The sequence below is a fragment of the Colletotrichum fructicola genome, assembly GCF_000319635.2.
Source record: "Colletotrichum fructicola Nara gc5 chromosome Unknown KSG_Nara_v1_contig07, whole genome shotgun sequence".
Classification (NCBI taxonomy): domain Eukaryota; kingdom Fungi; phylum Ascomycota; class Sordariomycetes; order Glomerellales; family Glomerellaceae; genus Colletotrichum; species Colletotrichum fructicola.
In genome coordinates, this window is record NW_027094057.1 from 2,072,128 (window position 1) to 2,088,274 (window position 16,147).

The following is a 16,147-nucleotide window of genomic DNA, read 5'->3' on the forward strand; positions in this document are numbered from 1 at the left end:
ATTGGCCACGCCCGGAACAATTCGGGGCCAAAAGTGGTTGGCGCCTAGCATCCAAGGCACCCACGGCCCCAGAAAGCTTTCTGAATTCTGAGCCGAAACCTCATCGAAAGATTTCACAAACACCTCATATCACTCCCTATCCTCCACAACTCCGCCATGGCGTCCCGGAGACTAGCTTTGAACCTCTCGCAGGGGCTGCGAAGCCGGGCAGCTCTTTCCAGAGCGAGCCCTCTCACCCGGGGCTTCGCCACGCCCGCCAGCACCCCCTTCGGCAAGACTCAGACGACGACCTTGAAGAACGGACTGACGGTACGACACCCATCGCCTCCGCCTGCCCTCCCTGTCACTCAATTGGCGTCACCACGCCCGTCGCGACAAGATACTGACGTCGAATTCACAGGTCGCTACCGACTACTCCCCCTTCGCCCAGACCTCCACCGTCGGTGTTTGGATCGATGCCGGCTCAAGGGCTGAGACCGACGAGACCAATGGCACCGCCCACTTCCTCGAGCACCTTGCCTTCAAGGTAGGCCATCGATGCGCCGCCAATGCGATGACCAACTCCCGCTTAACACCAATCTAGGGTACCTCAAACCGAACGCAACAGCAGCTCGAGCTCGAGATCGAGAACATGGGTGGTCACCTGAACGCCTACACCTCGGTTCGTTCCTCTCGACCGAACTAATCACAAAGTCCTCCCCATTGACACTGGATAGCGCGAGAACACCGTCTACTTCGCCAAGGCCTTCAACTCCGACGTCCCCCAGTGCGTCGACATCCTCGCCGATATTCTCCAGAACTCTAAGCTCGAGGAGTCCGCCATTGAGCGCGAGCGCGACGTCATCCTCCGCGAGTCCGAGGAGGTCGAGAAGCAGATGGAGGAGGTTGTCTTCGACCACCTTCACGCCACCGCCTACCAGCACCAGCCCCTCGGCCGCACCATCCTTGGCCCCCGCGAGAACATCCGCGACATCACCCGCACCGAGCTCACCAGCTACATCAAGAACAACTACACCGCTGACCGCATGGTCCTCGTCGGCGCTGGCGGTATCCCCCACGAGAAGCTCGTCGAGCTCGCCGAGAAGAACTTTGGCGGCCTTGCCTCCACTAGTCCCCAGACCCAGGCTTACCTGCTCTCCAAGCAGAAGGCCGACTTCATCGGTTCCGATGTCCGTGTTCGCGACGACAACATCCCCACTGCCAACATCGCCATCGCCGTTGAGGGTGTCAGCTGGAACAGCGACGACTACTACACTGCCCTCGTTGCCCAGGCCATCGTTGGCAACTACGACAAGGCCATTGGCAACGCTCCCCACCAGGGCAGCAAGCTTAGCGGCTTCGTTCACAAGCACGACATCGCCAACAGCTTCATGTCCTTCTCCACCAGCTACAGCGACACCGGGTGAGCAGCCCCTGGCTGATTCTGTCATTGATCCTTGCTAACCATGGTCAGTCTCTGGGGTATCTACCTCGTCACCGACAAGGCTGACCGCATCGACGATCTCGTCTACTTCGCTCAGCGCGAGTGGATGCGTCTGAGCCGCAACGTCAGCGAGGCCGAGACTGAGCGCGCCAAGGCCCAGCTCAAGGCTTCCATTCTCCTGTCCCTCGACGGCACCACTGCTATCGCCGAGGACATCGGCCGCCAGCTCATCACCACCGGCCGCCGTGCCAGCCCCGCCGAGATCGAGCGCACCATCGACGCTATTACCGAGAAGGATGTTATGGACTTTGCCAGCAGGAAGCTTTGGGACCAGGACATCGCCATCAGCGCCGTTGGAAACATTGAGGGTCTCTTCGACTACGCCAGACTTAGGGCCACCATGAAGCCCAAGTACTAAATCTGCCGGGGGGGTTGTGATTTCGAGGAGATTAGGGTATAGAGTGTATGAGATACCGTTTACAGGCTAGTGTATCATAAAGACTTCCCTTGTTCATATGTCGGTGACATTCGCAAGCGTAGCACCACGACGGCCTAATTCTACTTTGTTCCCGAAGATCGACAGCGAATCCCAGCACGGAATTGAATTGGGCAGGAGTTGAATTTGCCACGTTCTTGGCTGTGACTTGTTGTTAACTTGCGATACAATATCCCATCTAGGTACTTAGGTGAGCAAAAGGGGCTGTCCGGGGAAATCGTTCAAGAAATACGTGCAGGAACGAAAGTAGCGGGGCCCGTTTACCTTACGTTGATGGAAGGCAGGCGATACTCGCGTACCCAAGTTAGCTGGTACACGTCCTTTTGTCGTCGTTGTTGTCGCTCGCGTAATGGGCTAGCACATCTCCTTCCTCACCTGAGTGACGCACCTTCCTCAGGAACCACCCGGGACGGGACTGCCTGCCTGCCTGTCTGCCTGCCTACTTGGTCGCTTTCCGTCCGAAGATCCGTCAACCAGTTCAACAGAGATGGGCCAAGTGGCCCAGTTGGTAAAACAGCTCATTCTTAATAAATCAAATACCTCCCCAAAGGTTCTGGTTTTCCTAAAGGGGTTGGGGCGCTCGTTCGAATCACTGCGGTGGAGGGCCTTGAAGACGATCGTCCGTCTTTTTTGCTCTTTAGCAATTTGCGTTTACTCCTTTTGCGATGTTTTGTTTTCCTTGTTTCTTTCTTTCTTTGTTTTACCTGTTTCTTTCTCTCTCTATGATATGGAAAGAAAGATCTCCTTGTTGAAATGACTGGAGTGAGATTGAGATCCCAAAACGGTCCACTTCCCTGGGGAAGGAGGACAGCCCAAGGTTCACCTCATGATGTGGAGCCACTTGACACCGGCGCATACCTTCTGCCTGCCCAACGCAACTGGAATCAAAGAGATGGTGAGTTGAACCAGACACTGTACAGGGTTGTGGAATCGTCATAAATCAAACCAGCCATATTCGGAAGAAAAAAAGAACTCAATTTCTATATCCAATGACTTTTCTGGTATAACTACATAACTTCATATTTGATCCCGACCCTTTCCATTTTGTACGCTCCATATTTACTGGCGGTTCATGTGCTCAATGCGGATCTCAACAGCTCTGCGGTGAGCCTCCAAGGCCTCGGTCTTGGCTAGTTGCATAACAGCATCGCCGACGTTGCGCAGACCCTCGGCCGTCAGATTGGAGCTGGTAATGTGCTTGACGAAGGAGGCAAGGTTGACTCCAGAGTACTGCTTGGCGTATCCGTATGTGGCTGCGCTATGGTCAGCAAACGTCACAGAGTATATAGGAAGTAGGTAAACTTACGCAGAGAGTGGTTGACACCGGCAGAGTAGTCGCCCACACTCTCAGGTGTCCACTCGCCGATGAAGACACTACCGGCGTTCATGACCTGCTCGGTCACCTTCTCGGCGTCCTTCAATTGGAGAATCAAGTGCTCGGGAGCGTAGTCGTTGCTGATGCGCATGGCGTCGTCCACCGTCTTGACCTGGATCGTAACGGAGTGGGCGATGGATCCGCGGACAATGTCGACACGGGGCAGAGCCATGGCCTGGTTGTGAAGCTCGTCCTCAATGGCCTGCAACTGCTCCTCATTCAGGTCAATGGCGATGAGCACGACTTGACTGTCAACACCGTGCTCTGCCTGGGAGAGCAGATCGGAGGCAACGAAGGCGGGGTTGGCATCCTTGTCGGCGATAACAAGAACCTCAGAGGGGCCAGCGGGCATGTCGATGCTCACACCGGCATTGGTGTCGTTGCTGACGAACATCTTGGCAGCAGTGACGAACTGGTTTCCGGGTCCGAGAATCTTGTCGACCTTGGTGCAGCTCTCGGTGCCATAGGCCATGGCAGCAACGGCCTGGGCACCGCCAGCAAGGACGATGCTCTCAGCACCGACCTTGTGGGCGACGTAGACGATCTCGGGGGTGAGGCTACCGTCGGCGCGCGGCGGAGAGGCGAAGACGATCTTCTGGCAGCCGGCGACCATGGCGGGGACACCCAGCATCAGCGCGGTACTGGGCAGCACGGCAGTGCCACCAGGAACGTACAGACCGACTCTCTCAATTGGTCTTGAGAAGCGGCTGCAAACAACGCCAGGCATCGTCTCGACCTTCAGGGGCTTGTCCTCCTTCTGGGCGGCGTGGAACTTGCGGATGTTTTCAAAAGATATGTCGATGGCCTTGATAGACTCAGGGGACAGCTGCATAGCCTCCTTGGGGAAAGGAGCCTTAAGAACGGGTGAGGTCAGAGACGTAGCCTTCTCAAACCTGTGGGTGTAAGACAAGACCGCCTTGTCACCTCCCTTGCGGACCTCGTCGATGATGGGCCTGACGATGTTCAGGATGGCGTCAGGAGACTTCTGCGATGGACGCTTCAGGACCTCATCAATCTCAGAGGCCGAAGACTTGGAGAGGTCGTATCTGCGCATGGTTATCCTCTCCTCTGACTTCTCCTTGGCAGCAGGTGTCGGGGCTGGTGCTGGTGCTGCGGCGGGAGCAGGAGTAGTCTGGATGCCCTCCTTCTCCGCCCACTTGCCCTTGGCGTTACCCGTTCTCCTCTTGACCTTAAATGCCTTGGCGTCGAGATTCCTCTCAATGTCAGCCAAGCTAACGCCGGCGCTGACAGCCTTGGTGAGGGCAAAGTAGATCAGGTCCGCGGCCTCGAAGGCTACTTCCTCCTTGGTCTTGGCATCGCAGAGCTCCTCTGCTTCTTCCATGATCTTGGCGCGCAGGAGCTTCTCATCCGAGAAGAGACGAGCGGTGTAAGATCCCGCAGGAGCAGACTGCTTGCGAGACTGAAGAGTCTGCTCAAGACGGGGGATGCCGCTGAGGTCGCCAAAGCAGCCGTGCTGGTCCAGGTGGCAGAAACGGCCGGTTTGCTTAACAACAAACTTGAGGGTATCGTTGTCGCAGTCGAGGCCAATGCGGACCAGCTCCTGAGTATCCCCAGACGTAGCGCCCTTCACCCAGAGACCACGCTTGCGGCTCTGGTAGATGCCGGTTCGTGTGCGAACGGCCTCGCCAACGCTCTCAGCGCTGCTGTAAGCAAGTCCCAGGGCGGTGCCCGATTCATCGCACACAACGGTTGGGATCAGACCATCAGGCCTATCCGACTTCCAGAATGAAGAAATCAGCTTGGAGAGAGAAAGCTTCTTCGCGTCCTCCTTGGCAGCAGTCAGGCCGTCTGAAGGCAAGACGGGGATGGCATTGCACTGCTTGGCAATGTCGACAAAGTGCTCCAGGGTAGTCTCCGGAACCGGCTTAAGGAAAAGGTTGGGCAGCTTTTCCACTTTGCAGCGCTCAATGAAGGCGCCGAGGTCGCACACTGTCGAATCAAAGTCCTTGACGAGGACGGCGTGCTTGGAGGCGGCCGACGTAGAGACATCGGCGGTCTTGAGGACGGAGCCCACCCTGGATCCGAACTCCTCATACTGAGAGAGGTTCTCCGGGGCGACAAAGACCATGCGGGCTCCGGCGTCGAGGAGAGAGACAACGTCGTCTCTTGAGGTGATGCCGGTGACGTCAAAGTAACCGCGGAACTCTGCGTTGTGCTGCTTCAGGAAGCGGTGGAACTTTTCCAGGGTCTGGTCATTGGCCTCGAAGAAAGGGGCTCCGAGCACCGAGACTTGTTCGCGGTCGAGGCCGTCCAGGTTTGCTAGACCGGGCGGGACGGCCACGCTGATAAGGAAAGGAAAAGGCAGTGTCGTCTCCATGGCGGGCAGGTGCTTTCTGATCTGGTGAGGGGTTTCTCACATGCAGGGAAGCAAACGGATAAGGAAATTCAAGGACACGGGAAGTGTGGTTGAAGAGTAGCCCGGGTCAATGGATTGGGAAAGTGGAATGTCACTGTATAAGATCCTCTCGTTGGTGACTCAATTCAGGGAAGGCCCGCCGCTAAAAGTAAAAATCCTCAGAGTGTGACACCACCACTCCAGCGTCGGGGTGGTCCTGCATCGGCGTGGGCGGGTGTTATGGTGGGGCAGCAATGCAAATTGCCCCTCCATGCATGGAAGTCTGCCCTGTGTTGAAGGTCATCCAATCCACGCCCAGCCGATTTGCCCGTTGAGACCCCCTGTCCAATGTGGGATTAAGCTATGGTCAGTGCGCTTGAGAAAAGAAGACACGGAGCGGATCAATCCTCGCGCCGCCGACAACCCCGGGCAGCAGTTGACGAGAGCTGTAGCAGACTCCATAGCGCGGAAACGGCTAACGAACGCGCTGAGCTGAGCCTTGTGGGCAGCTCTTTCCACGAGCGACCCAACCGCGACTACCTTATCGACCCTAACGACTATTCATTCACCTTGACATATACTAATTCAAACGAGGCCATCCAATCGCAACTTTCTTCACATTTCAGATCGCCCTACTTTACTACGAATCCGATTTTCACATTCATCAGAACGGAAGGACCTCAACGCGTCGACGTCCACATCCATCAAACCCCGGCCCGTCGCAAGAGTCGACACCATCTCACCGTCTCTCTGCCGTCGCTGCCAGGCAGCATCGCCAGCATGGCTTCACAATCATCCGACCCGCAAACGAACGGCGTGCCAGCCTCCTCAGGCGCCTCCGGCTCACAAACCGTGAACAACACCCAAGCGACCGCAGCGACGACAGGCTCGCAGCCGCCCTCCCAGTCCCAACCGACCCAATCCACCACACAAGCGCAATCGCAACAACCAAGCAACCAAAACGCACAGCAGCAGCAACAGCAACACCAGCAGCAGTCATCTTCATCAAATCCCCTCGGGAGCAACGCATCGGCTCCGCGCCCGCGCGATTCGCGCATGATCGAGCTCCTCCTCACCTCCCAGGGCGTCACCTCGTACGAGGCCCGCGTGCCCCTCCTCCTCCTCGACTTCGCCTACCGCCACACCTCGAGCATCCTCGGCGACGCAATCTACCTCTCCGGGGACCCCTACGTCGCCCAGGCCGGCTCCAAGCCGACGGCCGGTGCCGCGGCGGCCGCCGCCGGCACGGGTGACGCTGCCGTGACCGCCAACGCAGTCAAGCTCGCCATCTCGGCGCGCTTGGGATACCAGTTCCGCGGGGGCGGCGGCGCGGGAGGCGTGTCCAAGGACTGGCTGCAGGAGCTCGCCCGCGAGCGGAACAAGGTCCAGCTGCCCAAGGTCGCGCAGAACGAGTGGGGCCTGAGGCTGCCGAGCGAGCGCTTCGTGCTCAGCGGCGTCAGCTGGGGCCTGAAAGATGTCTGGGAGGAGGCCGGCATCGAGGACGACGAAGAGGAAGAGGAAGATGCTGGTGCAGGCGGTGCCATGGAGGGCGTAGAGACGACGAACAACCAGAACGACGCTGCGGATGAGGATATTGGCGGAGACGGCGTCGAGGGAGGCACGATGGAGGATGTGTTTGGCAAGGACGTGAACGAAGATGCGGACATGGGAGGGACGTCTTAGAAAGGGTACCGATCACAACACACACCTCGCACATGATCGCGCCGTTAGTCCGAACTTTGGCATGAGTATGGACTCCAGGCGCAGTGGCTTTTGCATCACGCAATCCACTGCCAGTCAATTGAAACTAGCCGATGTGGATGCACCTGCGCGTCCAGGCTTGGGGAAAGGAGAGGTGCCGTGGAGCTTTGGGCAAACACGGCTATTACTTAGCATTTGGAACACAAACCCCAGAGGAGTCGGGGCCTGCGTTGGCATCAGATTAAAATAGGAATCAAAATAAAGCAGAGCATCCACAATTCCACACATTTGGTCCAGAGCTTGTGATCGCTGAGGTGGGAAAAGGTAGTGTCAATTCAGGAAACACCACAGTAAAAGCACCAATTCAAACGCCTTCCGCTATGCAAAGTAATGCCCGTCCGCGAATCCATCCAACCAACCATGCTGTTGTTCCCCAAACCGCTCTTCTGAAAGCCCCCGGTAATAGTACAGAAGTTCGAATCGCAATATTAGTTCGCACCTGTAGAAGTAACATTAGGGTTATACACCGCGGCCTGTTCCTCCTTTTTAGCACACTATTTCTGCACACCTTTTTCAAGGGTGAGATGATTTACCCCTGTGATCAACTCAGCGCCGACGTCTTCCATAAGCACCTTTTGGGTGGGTGGGGAAGACTGGTTTTCCTTGCCGCTGGGCTGAGGTGTTCGCTCGCGCTGCGCTCGCACGCTATCGAGGTCCGCTTCGTCAACGTCATCGTCCTCTTCATCTTCGTCTTCGGCGTCTTCGTCGTCAGCGTACTCGTCCTCCATCATGGAGGCCGTCATCCGCTCGTCGCCGTCGACGCTTCCGCTGAGGATGCTCTCTCGCTCGTCACCGTATTCATCAATGGAGCCTCTCGAGATGTAGCTTTGGCCCATCTCGTCACCGATGTCTTCGTCATCGTCGTCGGCGTCTTCTTCTAGGTCGGCCTGCTCATCATCAGAGTCGCTTGCTGAGAATTCATCCAACTCCAGTGGAGTATCCCTCCAGTACTTGAAATCTGTGTACTCTTCTCCACCACCCTTAACGAGAGTGCTAACAGGTGGGAAGAAGTGGTCGACAACCTCGTTGATGTTGATGTAGCTCAACTTGAGCTTGTTCAAGCTCAGCAGATCAAGAGAAACCTCGGCATTGGAGTTGATCGTGAAGATGCGGTTCCTCGGAACATCCACTGTTCTGTACGAAATTTGGTCCGTCAAACGGTTGCCAAATCCAGCGTAGAATGGCGTCTGTTCCCGACCGTACAAGTGACGAATGTCACGAAGGGTAGCCATCTTGAATACCTCGGGCTTCCGGAGGTACACCTCACGACGGAGTGCAGCCATAGTCCGGTCCGGGGACAAAATTGTTGGCCCGCGCGGAACCCGGTATTCTCCCTGCTGAATGCCAGCCAAGTATGCTCTGGTGGTATCGGACTGTCCCACTGATCGACTAGTTAGGTACATGATGTTGTAACCGTTTGCGACAATGTCGCTGTAGAGTTTGGCAACACCAGCGTGCGTCCAGTCCCTGCCAATCATGTTCAAAACATGACCCAGCGCATCCGACTTGGTGATGGTGCCGTCGATATCCGAGATGACAACAGGCACCTCATGTCTCCACAGGTACATGTTGGCATTACACGTCGCTCTGTTGACTGTGAAGCTCATACTGTTCTCGCCGGGCTTCAAGCACAACGCCTTCAGCTGATCGCTAGTCAACCGCAGCGTCTTGGCGTAGTTCAGGTTTGGGTCTCCGGCTGACGATTGAGGCGGAGTGGTCGGGGGAGTCTGCATGCCAGAGGCGCCGACATCCGACTCAGTTCTCCTGTGGATCGGAGTAGGCGCTGTGGTCGTCACATCGCTACCGTCGCTCTGGTATCCCGGGTCGGACGCAGCATCAGCTGCGATGGCCGTTGGCCGGTAACCTGCCTCCATAGTCTTCTTCTTGGCTGCCTCTTTCGCCTCCTCGCTGCTGTAGATCCAGATGTTTCCATGTTCGTCCATACCAAAAAGGGAACCAATATCGTAGTTGCCTTCAAGCTCTTCAGACAAGATCTTGCGTGCAAGGATCTCAGCACGGAAAATATCCTCCTCGTTGCTCTTGAAACCGGTCATGTCAAGCATGAGGTCACCCGTTTCAGTCACGCGAGTGGGAATGTTGTTGGCGGAAAGCTCCTTGGAGAGCATGCGCGCCCGCTCGACAGCATCCTTCGCTGCCAGAGGTGGAGGACTCTGCGATCTCTCGGACATGGCAAAATCAGCAGAGCTTTCGCCGTACTCACGGTCACTGGTACGAGCCGACTTGCGCAACACGTCGTCGCTATAGGGACGGAGGTTCCAGTCGTCTGATCTCGGTCGTCCTTGGGTGAGGTCTGGTGATGTGGATAACGGGGTAAGAATGCCTGGAACTATTAGCTTCTGAATGTGCGCCTGGGGTCACCAGAGGACGGGCAAGAGACCAACCGTGGTCCCGAGGGAGAGTTGCGCTGTGGATGACTGAAGGAGGAGGACGCTTAGGTCTCCTCTCTTCGGAGTCCAGGTCCAACAGATCCGGTTCGCCCAGTTCGGAGGACGAGGGGTTCTCAGGGTTCAGGGGAGGGCTCGATGCTGGGGATACCAAAGGCGAGGTTTGTAGATCCCTGGGGATGGTGTCGCTGGTTTCGAAGACGAAGAAAGCCTCTCCTTCCTCTCCAAGTTTCATGGAGTAGTTCTGCTTGACGCCGTTGACCTTGAACTCGACCTTCTTCTCATAGGGCCGAAGGAGGGAGAACTTTCCAAAGCGGACGTGGAAAGGCGAGCAAGCCAGGGTGCCGTCTTCTTGCTCAACGACAATCACGTCGATGGCGCCACTCAGAGTGGCCGGGTTGATGGAGTTCCATGTCGAGGAGACGGAGGCGCTGAGGTTGCGAACGTACTGCATGGTGACTATGGAGCTACGCCCTTGCAACGGGGAGGAGTCTTGGATACGGCGCGGGTGTGCGATCGCAGAGCCAGGAAGGCAGACGTTGTGAAAGATACGATGCGATGTGCAACAGCCTCCTGGTCTCTTGTATCGTGGGTTTCGCTCAGCTGTAGAGACCAGACAGTAGGCGGGAGGGTTCGGGGTTGAAGGGGTGTAAAGATGACGAAGGTGTAAGGAAAGCGACGAACGAATGGGGCGGAATATTGGCACAGGTAAGGTCGGTTGATGGACGATACGAGCGGGAAGCAGAAGGACCTGGCGGGCAGCGGACAGGGGAGAAGCAGCAGTGCACCCCTGCTTGTTGGACCAGCCCAACAAGCTAAGACGCCCTTGAATGCTCCCTGGGGCTCTCTGGCTCACTGCAAAACGGCGGCAGAGAGGTACCAGAGTGCCCGTGGCTAGGCGGTTTTGGTACAAGCGCGACAGGGCCAGCTCGCCCACGTTTGCTGGCTGGGTAAAGAGTATAAGTACGGTACCTAGCAAACGGACAAGGTACATAAAATCTGCCGCGGATCATGTGAAGGTGGACATTGGGGAGAACGCCATGAGCGGCGCATCCCCCCAATGGCAGCCCCTGGCCCGGGCCATGCGTCGCTGTGCGCTCACTGTACTGGCCGCCTTAAGCCGCAGATAAGGCCACCTACTACACTAAAAGGAGGAATGCCGGCATCGATATGAGAACGGCCAGCCCTGGTGCACGCGCGAAGGGCCGGTGGGCTTGCATGCTGGGCGGCGCTAGGCCTTGGGCCGAGGCCAAAGATCTGTCTGGTAAGGCGCCTTAGCTGGAATTTCCCTCTGCAAGTTCACGCTCAATGCGCCCTTAGCTCGAGGGCCGTCGGAATTCGGAATGCAGAAATTTTACATAGTACCTTTCCATCGTCGAATTTTTTTCTCCTCTTATAAAAAAGGAGAATCCTCGTTGAGTGGCTGCTGCTCCGTGCCCTGGTGTCCTGGTGCCGCCTCTTCCTGAGTGTCCTGAATGACATTTCGTTCGCACGGCTGTTCTGCTCCGGGACCGCACCTAGACCGTCCAGCTCACATGGCCAACAAAAGCGAAAAAAGGCCATGGGTTGTCCCCAATTGAAGGGGAATCGCAGTCAGCTTCGCTTCACCCGCCCAACATCTTCTTCCCCTCAGCCCAGCCTCCCCTCTTTCCGCTCTGTTCTGTTGTGCAGAGCCCAAAAAAACACAGCAAGGCCTGTATTGTGCACCTAATCAATACGACACTCCACACTCTCACTCACCTAAACCGGGCCAGTCTGCTGACTCGGTCCTGTAACTGAATTGTACTCGTGACACTTTTTTTTGCGGGTGGATGGGTTTGCTGCCTCCAAGGCTCCAAACGCTCCATCCGAATTCCCCAAAAAGAAACTCCAGCCAAAGTCTGATGTCATTGCCCAGAAGGAGGGACTTTACCCCTCCATCCGTCGTCTGTCGTCCCGCCTCTTCCACCACGCGGCCCTGAGTTCGATAGTATTTCCCCCGCACACGAACCATGCTGTCATTCCCTCTGACACCCAAACTTAAAAAGCTAGGCATCTCGTTGCCGTTCCCGTGTCTCTGACATGCTCCATCCTTCGTCATTCATCCCTCATCGTCTTACACACCGCCGTCACTGACGAAACTGGCGCTGCTACCTCGGGAAAAAGAGACAAGAGGGGCAGGCAAAAAGGGACAAGAACACTGCCGAGAGAACGAGATCACCTGCACATGTGGGCGCATGAATCACGATCCATGTGGTAAATGCCGGACACGCTTGCTTTCTCATCTCCATAAAAATTCCTCTTCGAAAGGAGGCGAAGGGTTCAGGGACGGAAGACGGTAAATAAAAATAAAAGGAGGCTGTTTTTGGGGACGTCCAATCCCCGGCTGGCTATTTGCACACACACAGTGTGCGGTTGTAGCCAAGCATACCCCTTCCTTTAGATCTCATGAACTGGCCCAAAGATCTGGCATCTCAAAGCTTGGCGGCGGCGGCTCAGACGACAAAAGCAACTTTCGAGTGTGCAGATGCCACGCCTCCGAGCCGCATAAAGTGTGCACGTAAGGATTAGGGCTGCCCTGACTGTGCTTGAAGATCTGAGTCTGTTGTTTATGGTTACTTGCCTTCGCTGGAGGACAATCCTCCCATCGCAGAATTACGCCAGGAACTAATGGACTTGAGCAGAAGACGCTCAAATTTGTCCGAACATTCGCGAAAAAAGACTTGCAACTTAATACCTTCGCCAGAATAGATGCATTGAACCAGAACTTTTTCATATTCCATACTCGAATCTCGAGAAATGGTGACTTGCTATCCAGCAACTAATCCGTCAACCCGAACGGTTGTTTCAAAAATTATCGATCCTGTCGAACGCCCATCATCCCGTATCATTAAGTCATACACTTACTCAACTTCCAACACGGCGGGAGCCTTGACCTCCTTGCCGCTGAACTTCTCCAGACCCTCGCCGCCATAGCTGAAAAGAGGCGAGACCTCAACACCGTCCTCGGTGCTCTCGCCAGTGACGATGCCGCCAGCAGCCTCGATCCAGCGCTTGCCCTGAAGCATGATGTCACGCTTGCTGGTATCGGGGTCGTCCTCGCCGGTGCCGCGCGCGTTCTTGAGGGGCGAGAACTCGTCCTCGCGCTTCACCTCCATGGAAGCGAACTTGCTCAGGTCCAACATGGGGAAGACGTCGAAGACGAACTGCTCCAGCTTGATGCCGTTGGGCTTCTCGGGCTTGACAGTCTCGCCAGACTTGAGGTCGGCGTAGGGAATCTTCTTGCGGGCAATGTGGTGAGGCAGCTTGTGGGCCCACTGGGGAATGCTCTCGAGGAAGCGGAACGAGTAGTAGTGGTTGACAATGTTGGCGGCACGGAACTTGAGGACGCCGGGCTGCTTGGAGTCCTGGGCCTCGGCAGTCTCCTTGTCAATTTCGGAGTACTCGACAACGTCGGGCTTGCCGTTCTTGAGCAGAATCAAACCGACCGACTCGGTAGCGTTGCGCTTGCGGACAACCTTGGTGGTGATGTCGACGTCCTTGGAGGCAGAGAAGCCAATGAAGACGGGATCAGCAACCTTGACGAGGCAGTTGTCGACGCAGTAGGCGTGGATGTGCTCGATGCCCCTCTTGCGCATGTCGCCCATCACGTCCGAGACGACGAGCGCCTGGTAGATACCTCCGTTGCCATCAGGGGCAACTGCAACCTTGCCCTTGGACTCGAGAAGAATCTTGCCCTCGTTCGAAATGCAAGGCAGCACGCCCTGCTCGAAGATGAAGACGTTGGACTTGTCCAGACCGAAGTAGTTGTTCTCCTGGAAGTACTTCTCCGTGGGGCCGCGAGTGGGGCCGGAGGTCATGACGTACCACGGGACGACGGCCTTGCTGGTGCCGGCCTTCTTGGCCGCGAGCTCCTGGACCTTGCGAATACGCTCAGCCTGGATCTGGAAGAGAGACTTCTTGCTGGGAAGACCAATGTCGTAGCAGCCCTTGGGCGCAGAGCTTCCGAGTCTGGTGCCCTGACCGCCTGCCATCAACACAACAGCCACCTTGTTCTGGCCGATCAGGTCGAGACCTGACTGGTACCAGCTCTCAATATCTTCGGGCTTCGAGTCGAGGATACTGGCGGTGGCGGACTCGGGCAGGGGCTCGAGACCGGACTGAGTGGAGGCATCGTCGGTCTTGGGAGGGTTAAGGGCGCGGTCGGTGATCTTGTTGATGTGCTCAGGGTCGAAGCCGGACAGCTGCTGGTAGAGGGCAGCCTTCTCGGAGGAGGGGAGGTCGTCGTAGAAGGTGAAGACCTGGTCCTGGCCAGCCTTGGCGTACTTCTCCTTGAGCTGAGAGAGCTGCTCGGCAGAAGGCTCGGTGGCAGCAGGCTTGTTGGAGCCAATGTTCAGAGCAGACTTGATTGCCTCCATGTTGGGTGGTGGGTGTGATGTGGGTATCTCGGTGGGGGAAGCTATCAGTCAAGTCAATTGCGGCTGCTGATGATCAGAAAGCAGTCTGATGTGATGATCACAGAAGAATGAAGGTTGAATGCTGAAGCAGTAAGGCAGGAGAAGACGAAAAGGCGGAAGAGACCAAGTAAACAAATGAGGTCGACAGGAGGTAGCTTACCTTACTTGTAGTCCCCGCCAAAGACCCCTCCATGGTCCAAATATAGTGCCGTAAAGGGGGGGCAAGCTGGGTGGTCGTTGTCCAGGTCCCCGCTAGTTGTCAGGTCAGATCAATTGGCTCAGTCGCTTTCAGATGGGATGGAGCCCCTCATTCCAGGGCAGCGAGACGCCTTCAGGGCATGATAGGTCGCTTTCAGCTGCGAGCCCCTCACTCCAGTTCGTTTTCAGGGGATGCTCAGGAGCCAGCCACATCAGCACATGGCGAAATGCTCCCAGGAAGGGCGATTCAGGGCCTGCACCCTACGTAGAGGGTAAAGTGGCTGAGGCAACGCGTTTGCTGCGTACAGGTCCGGATACGAGGACGAGGAGACTCGAGCTGGAACGCTGCAGCACGGAAGCGCATCCTTAGCTCACGTAAGAAACTTGGTAAGACGTGATGATCATCATCCTTCGGCAGCCACATTGGTTGCGGGAGTCAGGGCTGTGCGACTTTGAGTGGCAGAAACTTGGCGGGAGGCGCCGCTAGGTGAAGAGCAAGCTGTCAGAAAGTAAGGTTGGTAGGCGCAGATAGGTAGACAGCTAAAGACGCTATCGTGCAAGACTGTTGAACAGCAAGTAGTGCCGAAAGCCTGGTTTGGCAAACCGCAGGCCTCAACTACTAGGTAGATGTTCTTTAGTTTGACCTACTCGTCGAATATCTATCTTGGATACGCAACTTGCTAGAGGACAAAACTTCATCGGAGGAGATGAAACCGAGTCAAGAGCTCTCAGTCCCAAAGGAAACCAAGACGTGACTTAGCGGTGATTCAGCACAGGCGAAAAGAACCGTGCTTTAAACCTGAGGACCTTTCTTCTCGGTAAGGCAGTCAGTCATGAGAGCTTCATTTCATCAATTATCTGGAAAGAAACCACGGAGAAGCATCAAGCAGACCTACTACCCCTCACGTTTTCTGGAATCTCAGAATGACGGCATGCCACCAGCCCTGCGCGTATGCGTGATCAGGGCCAAAGACCGCAAGGTGGTTATTCTGCCCGCCCGCTTGGAATTAGGCTTTGATATACGGAAAGACAAGATGAGTTTAATTCGAGAAAAGAAAGGAAAAAAGACATAATAGAGACTGGACCCCTCCTCAGTCTCTCTGCCTGCTCTCATTTCCACCATTCTTGCTTTACGGCTGCCTACATATGATACCTTAGGTAGACTACCTACCCGGGAAGTGACTCTCGTGCCTCATTCTCGAGTGCTCCCTCCTCTGCAGGCCTGCCCTGCCTTACCGCCCCTCCATCACTAAGCCCTCCCCGTTTCCATCCTTTCAGCCCCAAATTGCCCGGCCGGCATCCGTCGCCAGTAGTAAAGTAGGCTCGAATATGCGTGTAGGGGCATGTCCTGATCGCCTGCATCCGCACTGTGCAGGCCCCTTGCCGCGAGACACGGTGCAAGGACATTGGTTGACGGGAACCCTCTAGGTGAGGTGGTGCAACACCCTGTGCCTGTACAGTGGGAGAGTGTTGTCGCTGGTTAGCGCTCCAGTCCTCCCATGTAGTGGAGGTTGTCAGAGCCAGACCTGAGCCTGCCCGCCCGCCCTGGATCGGGTTGGGTCCCGTTTGGCTTGGCTCGTGGTCGACGTCGCCGCCGCAGACTGCGCTCCAACTGCCGAGATTTTCTTCCATCCTCTCCCATTCGCTTCTTGACCGATCTCTGTTACCGCCCTCCCACCCAGAATTTCCCCCCCAGC

At 56.2% G+C, this 16,147-nt stretch overlaps 5 protein-coding genes across 5 annotated transcripts; 2 read left to right on the forward strand and 3 right to left on the reverse strand.

Moving 5' to 3' along the window:
* Positions 1–156: 156 nt before the first annotated feature.
* On the forward strand, positions 157–1,841 carry pep (Mitochondrial-processing peptidase subunit beta; the record flags this gene model as incomplete). The annotated part of the gene is made up of 5 exons (XM_032029837.1): positions 157–309; positions 401–526; positions 584–661; positions 717–1,402; positions 1,454–1,841. The coding sequence occupies 5 exons, from the start codon at positions 157–159 to the stop codon at positions 1,839–1,841; spliced, it is 1,431 nt and encodes a 476-aa protein (XP_031890618.1).
* A 1,137-nt stretch (positions 1,842–2,978) lies between these two features.
* Positions 2,979–5,632, reverse strand: his-3 (Histidine biosynthesis trifunctional protein; the record flags this gene model as incomplete). Its single annotated transcript, XM_032029836.1, has 2 exons — positions 2,979–3,172; positions 3,226–5,632. 2 exons carry the CDS (start codon positions 5,630–5,632, stop codon positions 2,979–2,981), a joined length of 2,601 nt encoding a protein of 866 aa, XP_031890617.1.
* A 798-nt stretch (positions 5,633–6,430) lies between these two features.
* Positions 6,431–7,333, forward strand: TAF9 (Transcription initiation factor TFIID subunit 9; the record flags this gene model as incomplete). The annotated part of the gene is made up of 1 exon (XM_032029834.2): positions 6,431–7,333. One exon carries the CDS (start codon positions 6,431–6,433, stop codon positions 7,331–7,333), a length of 903 nt encoding a protein of 300 aa, XP_031890437.2.
* Positions 7,334–7,839: 506 nt separating this feature from the next.
* Positions 7,840–10,270, reverse strand: ned1 (Nuclear elongation and deformation protein 1; the record flags this gene model as incomplete). The annotated part of the gene is made up of 3 exons (XM_032029833.1): positions 7,840–7,884; positions 7,945–9,752; positions 9,814–10,270. 3 exons carry the CDS (start codon positions 10,268–10,270, stop codon positions 7,840–7,842), a joined length of 2,310 nt encoding a protein of 769 aa, XP_031890438.1.
* Positions 10,271–12,698: 2,428 nt separating this feature from the next.
* On the reverse strand, positions 12,699–14,213 carry UAP1 (UDP-N-acetylglucosamine pyrophosphorylase; the record flags this gene model as incomplete). Its single annotated transcript, XM_032029831.1, has 1 exon — positions 12,699–14,213. The coding sequence occupies one exon, from the start codon at positions 14,211–14,213 to the stop codon at positions 12,699–12,701; it is 1,515 nt and encodes a 504-aa protein (XP_031890436.1).
* Between the last annotated feature and the right edge of the window lie 1,934 nt (positions 14,214–16,147).